The sequence below is a fragment of the Rutidosis leptorrhynchoides genome, unplaced genomic scaffold (assembly GCF_046630445.1).
Source record: "Rutidosis leptorrhynchoides isolate AG116_Rl617_1_P2 unplaced genomic scaffold, CSIRO_AGI_Rlap_v1 contig477, whole genome shotgun sequence".
Lineage (NCBI taxonomy): Eukaryota > Viridiplantae > Streptophyta > Magnoliopsida > Asterales > Asteraceae > Rutidosis > Rutidosis leptorrhynchoides.
Window position 1 is genome coordinate 56,141 of NW_027266709.1, and position 9,769 is coordinate 65,909.

The 9,769-nt window shown below is 31.2% G+C and overlaps 1 protein-coding gene across 1 annotated transcript; it reads left to right on the top strand.

The window, feature by feature from the left end:
* LOC139883937 (AAA-ATPase At5g57480-like) lies at positions 1-1,530 on the top strand. Its single transcript, XM_071868031.1, has one exon. The coding sequence runs from the start codon at positions 1-3 to the stop codon at positions 1,528-1,530; it is 1,530 nt and encodes a 509-aa protein (XP_071724132.1).
* The last annotated feature ends 8,239 nt before the right edge of the window (positions 1,531-9,769 follow it).

The window sequence follows — 9,769 nt, forward strand, 5'->3', positions numbered from 1 at the left end:
ATGAAAGAGTATTGGACATCGTTAGCTTCGATTCTGGGAGTATTAGCTTTCTGCCAAACTCTACTACATACAATATTCCCGCCGGAACTCCGTTTCGCCACCGTTAAATTACTTAACCGCGTCTTCAACATGTTCTCCACTTACTGCTACTTCGACATAACGGAGATTGACGGCGTCAACACCAACGAGCTATACAACGCCGTCCAACTCTATCTAAGCACATCCGTCTCCATCTCCTCCCGACGTCTGAGTCTCACGCGCGCTCTCAACTCCAGCGCCATAACTTTCGGGCTCTCCAACAATGACTGCATCACTGACACGTTTGACGGCGTCACCGTCCAATGGGAGCACATCATTACGCCACGTCAGTCGCAGTCGTTCTCGTGGCGGCCGTTGCCGGAGGAGAAGAGAGGGTTCACGCTTCGAATCAAGAAGAACGACAAAACCCTAATCCTGGATTCTTATCTCGAATTCATCATGGATAAGGCTAATGACATCAGGAGGAAGAATCAGGAGAGGAATCTGTACACGAATTCGAGAGGCGGTTCGCTCGATTCGAGAGGGCATCCATGGGAATCCGTGCCGTTTAAGCATCCGAGCACGTTCGAGACATTGGCAATGGATCCTGAGAGGAAGAAGATGATCATGGAAGATCTCCTGGATTTCGCGAATGGGCAAGGATTTTATCAGAAAACGGGTCGGGCTTGGAAAAGAGGGTATTTGCTTTACGGGCCTCCTGGTACCGGAAAATCGAGCATGATTGCTGCTATGGCGAATTTTCTCGGGTATGACATTTACGATCTCGAACTCACCGAGGTGAACAACAATTCCGAATTGAGGAAGTTGCTGATGAAGACGAGTTCTAAATCGATTATCGTGATCGAAGACATTGATTGTTCGATTAATTTGACGAACAGGAAGAGGAATGGCAGCCATAACGACTCTGTTTCTTATTTTGACCCGGATATCCAATCCGGGTCGGGTTTAGGTGATGGCTGCACCAATAACAACAACAATAATTCGATTACTCTATCGGGGTTATTGAATTTCACGGATGGATTGTGGTCGTGCTGTGGGAGTGAGCGGATTTTCGTATTCACGACGAACCACATTGAAAAACTTGACCCCGCATTGCTCCGAAGTGGAAGGATGGATATGCATATTTTCATGAGCTATTGTTCATTCCCTGCTTTGAAGATTCTATTGAAGAATTACTTAGGATTCGAAGATGGAGACTTAGAGAAAGATGTAATGGAGAGCTTCGAGGAGTTTGTGGAGAAAGCGGAGATGACTCCCGCCGACGTTAGCGAAGTTCTGATCAAGAATCGGCGCGACAAGGACAGAGCGGTGAATGAGTTGTTAGAGATTTTCAAGGAAAGATCAGAGAAGAAGAAAGTGAAGAATGACAATGTGGAAGTTGAGAAAAGAGCTTTAGAGAGTCCTAATAATAATAATGATAATGGAGAAGGAAGTGATGAGTTTGAAGGAGGGGAGAAAGATGATGAAGAGAAGAACAAGAAAAACATATGACTAGAGAATTAGTTATTGGTAATTAGAATTTCTTTAATTTAAAAAAAAAATCAAGTTTTTATTGTTTAAAAATTTTGGTTTTGGTATTAGAAAATTTAGCAGGGGAAGGGAAGGGAAGGAACATATTGATGTCCAATTTGATTGTTATTGTTTAATTATGTTTCTTTTGCAATGCTGATGATCAATTAGTTTTGAGAATCTTATGATTAATTAGTTGGAAAACTTATTTTTTAAAAAAAAGAATGAAATTGGTTTTAATTTCTGATTAATTTTTTTTTAATTGGAATATAGTTTGGACTAATTTATTATAGTGCTATTACATGATAGGCCCTAAATATATGTTACGTAGTTCTTCAAAAAATAAGTATATGTTATGTGATCCAAGATGAAAAAGTATATTAATTTTATTTTTTTCAAGTACATACTTATTAAATTTTTATTTTTTTTGAAGTTAAAGAAGGAATTAAATTTAAATTAATAATGTACTACTAATAATTACATAATACAATTTATTTCAAAATCAAAATAAATACTTAATATGGAACGAGGGAGTACATGTTATATCCGACTTCAAAAAAATAAAACTATATGACAGGTCCCTTTGTTTGTCTATCTCAGACTGCACAATATACGATCTTTCTTGGGAGGGGAACTAGAAAGAAATAAAGAAACGAGAAATGGTAGTCAGTACATTGCTTGCTTACAAGTAAATCTAGGTCCTTCGCTTAAAGCACATGGGGCATGGCCTAAATGAGCAGAGACTGTTTGATAAATGTGCGGCTGCCGGGGTGATACGGAGACGGAGTGGGGTAAATAGTAAATACACCTAAAAAAAATAGTAAATACAATGATTCAGTATTAATCATATTTATGATTTTTTTTTTTTTTAAGGTTTAATCATATTTATGATTATGATTTATGATCGATGTAGGTTAATGTCGTATTCAAAATTTGCTTATGAATTTCCTCGATCTCAAGATATTGAAACAAACATCGATATTGACAAGAAAATCGTCTACTCATTTATAAGGGCGTCAAGAGATCGACTGAATTAATTTCTTGAAGAAGAATTGCTTTAATTAACAAATACTAAGATATATATTCACATTTTTTAAACGGAAAGATCTCGACACTTGATTGAAAATTATTTTTTTTTCTTTGGATATAATACAATTTGAAATTAATTTGTTTTGATGTGCAAGTGAAAACAACCAAATCGAATAATTAATTTTATAAAATTGAAAGGTTATATTGTATCTCACTAAATATTTTTGTATTTAGTTTTGTGGCCGCACAATTTAGTCCTAAAAGATACTCTTTTCGTATATAAATACATGACGTTTTTGAGATATTTTTTATCTTTAAATAAATGATGTTTTTAGAATATCAATATATTTTTGACTTTTTTACCCCTCCTACACTCCCTCACTTCCCACACACAATTAATAATTTAATAGGAAAAGAGAAACGATAGAAATGTAAAATAAAGATGATTTATGTATTGAAATTGATGATATTGATATACATAAAAAATATCAAAATATCGTCTATTCAAATAAAAAAATAATACTCCCTCTATTCCAAAATAGATGCAAATTTTTCAATATAAAAAATTATATTGGAAAATTTACATCCATTTTAAAAAGAAGATAATATATAGAAGAAAACTCACTTCGACTTAAAAATAATCACAAACAAGTTAAAAAACACTTAAATTAATTTGTCTTGGTGGGTTTGAGATAAACTAATATGTCTTCTAAGACGCCATACAAAGATTTGAAAAGTTTCATAAGGGTATATTATATATTCTCTTTGCATTAAAATATATGACATTTTTATTTTTTTAATTTATTTATCGATTATATTCTTTCCGTCTCAAAATAAATACAAATTTTTATATATAAATTGTATTAAAAAATTTACATTTATTTTGGGACGGAAGTAGTATGTCTTATATATATGAATTTAAGAATAAATCTAAAAAATAAAAAGTGTTGTTAGACCTAGAGGCGGCAAAATGACCTGTGATTCGATAACCCTAAAAATTAGTGGGTAAGGGTCGCCAAATTGGACCCATTAAGTCAATTGATCCATACCCATTAACCAATCAAAAATAACGGATAAATTGACCCAATCCATTAATAACCCATTAACTCATTAGACCAAATTCGTTTTGAACTTTTAAGATTAATTGGACTTTTGACAATAAAAAATTAAAAGCCTTAAACTTCATGCATATAAGTAAAAAAATATGGAAGAAAAAGGTGAAAATAGAACATTAGTAAAACTGACAAACATCAATTTTATCATCAATGATCCACCTTTGAACCGTTAATGGGGAGACGTTGCTACCTTAATTATATGAGGAAAAAAGAAATCATCTCGCATAAATATTATTTACGTATCAAAATATATGATGTTTTGAAATTTTAGGTTCGTCCAAATAAATAACTATTTAATAAAGATTATTGACTAAATATATTTTCATTTAGATGAATCTAAAAATCCAATACATCATGTATTTTGATACGAATGGAATAATAAATACTACATCTATATTAAAATATATGATGTACTTTTTGTTGGATTGGCTTGTTTCATGGAACATGCATTCCAGAACATGGTGAAATGCTCGGCTTCTCAACAATTTTTTTTTTTTTTTTTTTTTGAGTTTCACTCACCATTTATAGCAACACTATTTGAGAAGCCAATCCAACAAGCTTCAACAAGGCTCCGCCATAAAACAATTTGACGAACCACCGGAGCTATTCAGTTGGACTCAGAACGGTGTCAGCTTCAACGACATATCGACCAATTGTGCTACAATTCATCATGGAGAAAAGTCCCAAATCGTCTAGGGTTTTCACTATATTTATATTTCTCTTTCTTCCGAATAAGTTAGGGTTAAGTTATCTTTTGCTGTAGTTGATAAAATTTGATGATACAAAAGGCCATTTAGGGTCGACTTGATGTACTGAATCTGATGGTGAGTCTATTTTTAGCAATTAAGTAGTAAAAAATAAAATATCTGCACGATTTGTTGATTGTTCATATATGGCTGTTGAGAATTGAGGCTTATTGTTAGTTGTTTTTTATGGGACTTTTGCTTCAGAAAGTTCACATTGGTTTTTAGGAAGATGTTTGTATGAAGACTTGATGATAAGATGTTTAAGAATGATTATGGTGCTAAATACAACTAGTTTAACTTAATTTCTGCATTTTTTATTCCAGTTTCAATTTAAATGAAGAAGTTTTTGTTGAGAAAGATCAGTAGTAGTATGGTTAATGTTTTTGTAATGGTGCATTGTCATTTTGAGGCTTGAATCAAAGAGTCAACCTACAAATCAACTATGAGCATTTTTTGTTGTTCTTCTGCAAAATCAAGTTTAAATGTAGCTGCAGTAAAAGATTCTATTCTAGCCTTTTACCATTTAATCTGAAGGTCAAAAAGGAATGTGTTGAAGTGGAGAGCAAGGAAAAATTCAGCCATTTTGATCTTTTTGGCCTTTTGTGCAGAATTATAAAACTACTAGTGGTATTTCTTTTTTTCTGCAAAATTTGGTATTGTTAAAACCGGCTCATATTTTCATTTTTCAGTAATTGTAATTCACTTTTATGATGTTTAGAGTAGGAAATGATCAATATATAATGTCACTTTTCTTCCTTATTCTGTTTATGAGCTTTTGAATGAGATTGAATCAAATTACAGCTTACCTTTTAAAAAGTTCATCACCTTTATTGTCTTCAATTTTAAATAGATTTTTACTGTTGCATTGATATTGTGAGTGAATCCTTAATACTAAACCGAACCAAAATTAGTTTATTAAGATCAAAATACATTAAATACCCACAAATATGACTATGATCTTTCCAATCACAAGTTTTTGGATTTTGTTCTTGTAGTGGTTGTCTGATTTCTCTGTTTCAGGTCATTGGAGCTTGTATTCCTTCCTGGTTAGTTAATGGGTTAGCGGGTTGGATCGGGTAGGGTAAAAAAAATTCGGGGCGTATATCGCGACCTGACCCTAAGGGGTTAATGGGTTGACGGGTTGATCCACTAAAAGTAATAAATTTTTTAACGGATTAATGAGTCGGATTACTACAAAACGGGTTAATCTAAATCACTTCAAAATATCTAGCTAGATAGATTTTAACAATAAAATTAGTGATAAAAAGTGTTAAATCAAACAACATAACAAGTCTTATACGTGACATCAATAACATCAATCCATAAAATTAAAACAAAGGTAGTTGAATGCGAAAAAAATTAAAACAAAGTAAATTATAAGCTGCTTCTATGGAATTTAATCATATCCTTCAATTATCATTAATCAACATCAATATTAATCGCATTAAAATTTTGACTTGTTATAGACATGGCTTCCATACCGATTTTTGAGAAAAATCATATCTACTTCTTCTTCTACATAGAAATTAATAAACAAAAATCGACGTGATATTGATAAAAAATAAATTATGCCAAATTAGCTATCTAAGTAAACATTATTATTTTCGTATTATAATAGATAGATATTTTATTTCGAGGTTCGCTCAAATATGTATGTATTTAATCAGGGTCCGTTGGTCTAGTAGTTATTTGGGTGAGCTCTTACTCTGGAGATCATGAATCATAATTCTTAGAATTGTTTGGGATGAGAGAAGATTACTCCTTTTTGTGTAATCCAAAATCGTTGAATCAAAAAACATATATATATATATATATCTAAAGGGAGATTATTGACTGAATATATATCCACATTAATAAAATTAAAAATATAAAACATCATCAATTTTGATGCGGAAAGTATAGTTATCTCATAAGTGAATTTTCATCGTTACTCCTTAACTAGATATTGGAAATAGATTCAGATTACCCGAATGAATTACACTGCAGGATGATGAATAGAAAATGATTTACCAAATGACAATAAGAACATGCAAGTGAGTCATTATTCAACTTGCAATTAGGGGAAGCACATTAGTTGGCTGATGATATAATCATGTGAGTAAATCATGTTTAGTGAATTCCAGATGTATTTGGAAAAAGCTTTCACAAACGTCCTCGAGTTTTTTTTTCCTTGCTAACTTTTTACTCCTATTGGTGCATTTGATCTGTTAGTTCGATGTCGTCAATTATTTTAGTTTTTACGTTTTTATTTAAATAATAAATAAACATAATAATGTTTGAGAGGGAGGAATGGATAAGATTAGAGGGGCAATTTGAAAAGAGAAACAATTAAACAATGCGCAAGATTTTATGTTGGGAAAAAGGAAAGGCAAAAGGCAATTACAAAAGTCTTCACTAATAATGAACAAAAGTTTTGACACATTTTTATTTTGTTTGTCCTTTTGTTTTATTTTTTGGTACTGAGTTGGAAAGCTACACATAGTTGTCCAAGCCTAATCTTAGAATTGTTTGACAACTGATCACACCTCTCTATTGTTCTTTTTCCGGCCAATTCAACAATTTATATTCATTTTAAATATCATTTTTACAAGTTTTATTGTATCTAAATACGCGTCGTTGACAATTTATCTACTTCTTTAGTTATATTTTATTTTACACTTTACATATATATATATAAAACAATTTATTATTTTAATAGATCATTTTTAATTCATTTTAGTTTCAAAATAAAAAGTAAAATTTTTTAATTCACTTTATAATCAAATTATATAAGTGATTATACAACATTTATCTACAACATATGTAGAACGCATTTGATTAGTTTTTTTGGAAAAAATAACGAAAGTATCTCATATAAAAATTAGAATGGCCACCAACTTTTTCAACACATTTTATATTATATATACATCAGACATATATTAAATTTAATTAAGATTATATTATTCAATTTTATTTTATTTTATTTTTAATTTTTTTAATCTATATAAAATCTAAAAAAATAAGAATTAATAAGGAACGGGAGTAGTATATAATATGCCGATCTTACATCGTGTTAATAATATTGAAGTGTCGAACCAAATAGAATAAGAGACTGCAATCACTCAACATTTTTTTTTAGTGTCACTCACCATTTATAACAACACTAGTTGATTAGTGTAGTGTATCAGTTGTTCTCGACACATGCAACCCACTTATTATTATTTTATTATGTGGTCTAAAAGTATTTTCCTTATTATTATTTTATTATGTGGTCCAAAAGTATTTTGGAAAAATCCAGTTCAAAATATCAAATTTATTTCGATCTATGTGTCGTTTTTATGAAATCAATGTATAGTTGAGTTATTTTTTTATTAATATTTATGATTTTAAAATAATAAATATTTTTCGATTTATTTTCAGTATTTCGTAATGAAATTAGTTTTGACTTACTTTAAATATCATTTTATGAAATCGATGTATATTTTAGCTCTTTTTTTTAATCTTATTCTTAAATTTATTTCAATAAATACTTTATTTTAAATAAATATTTATAATTTTTGAATAATAAATAATTGACATACATGTAATTTTTTCTATCACTAAATTTTTTTTAAATTCGTAACTTTCATTACGAAATATTTAAAGTGAACTAGAGTAAATAATAGACAAACATATAATTTTTTTAATCATTAATTATTTTTTTCTTAATCACCATAAAAAATTAATAAATTTATTACGTGACATCTAGGGGAAGAGACGTTTGGAAGGGACAGAAAAAATAATAATAATTGAAATCAAGGACAAAAATTTGAACATCATATATATATTTCGATTTCCTGCAAACACCGACCAATCAAATACTAGTACGTTAACTTCAAAAATAGTATATTAATGAATAATTGATTTCCTGTCCCTATTCTAAAGTTTAGACATAATAATTTGAAGAATCTATTATAACAAGAATATATCGATTATTTTCCAGAGTTTACACACTAGAGTTAGTCAATCAACCCAATAATTACATGTACCGCATGGATTCAGTTAAATTTTTAATTAGATTTTTTTCTTTACTCCGTATACCCATATTTAATGATAGATTGCATGCGCCTTAATGGTGAGATATTTACATTATAGAGATACAAAAATAATTGACATAATTTATTAATATAATTATCACTTTATACATACAAAATAGCAAGTTTATCATTTCGCTTTTTACTAACTTATCGGAGATTGACAGATCCGATAGTAAGTACAAAATCATGGCAAGTTTATCATTTCCTTTTCTGGAAAACTCTTTGGAACGTCAACATTCTACCTAAAGCTAGACTATTTTTATGGCGAGTTGGCCACCAAAATTTAGCCACTAAAGATAATCTAGCTCGTAGAAGTATATATGTTGACAAAACCTGTCCAGTCTGTGGCTTTGCATCGAAAAATTTAGTTCATCTTCTGATTTTCTGTGAATGGTCGGCTAAACTGTGGAAGCTATTTCTACCACAACTGGACTCCTTAGCTTGGTGCAATGAGGATTTTTTCTCGTTGTATGACAGGCTCTCTAAACTGCTAAACCCTGATGATTGGAATTTGTTCAATATGCTCCTATGGTTTATTTGGAAGAATCGTAACCGAGCATGGGCTGACTCGATTTGTGTCTCCCCGATGTCGGTGCTCACCCAGGCGAAGAAAACTCTCTCAGAATTTTCGATAACAGCCTTTAGCAGCAGAATGCTCAGCAGAGGAAACAGGCCCCCTATTTTACCCTGGTGCCCTCCAGATCCAGACTTTCTAAAAGTTAATTGTGATGCAGCTATTTTTATGGAACACAATAGATGGGGTATCGGAGTGGTGATCCGAGATCATCAAGCTCAGATAGTCATCTGTCAATCCACCTTCTCAGATGGATCGCTGGACATATATCAGGCCGAGGCATCAGCCATTCAATTCGGAATTTCCTTAGCTCACTCAATAGGTGCAAGCAGAGTAATTATTGAATCGGACGCTCTTATGCTGATCAAAGCTCTTAACTCCTCTGACAGTTGTTTTTTGTCGTGTCGGGAAATCTTGTATAATATTAAGTCGATGAGGACTAACTTTATTTCCTGTGCTTTTGTTCACACTGTCCGAGACAACAATCGGCTCGTACATTCTATTGCTAACTCTAAATCGAATGTGAGAGGGCGATTATTATCTTCGTTGTACCAAAGTGCCGTTTATGGCTAAGTAATAGAATATGTTCTCTTTTAGTTAAAAAAAGAAAAAAATACAAAATCATGGAAATTTACTTACTATATTTAGTGAGACAATTTGTTTTCACGAAATATTACAAGATAAATTATTACTACTATTATT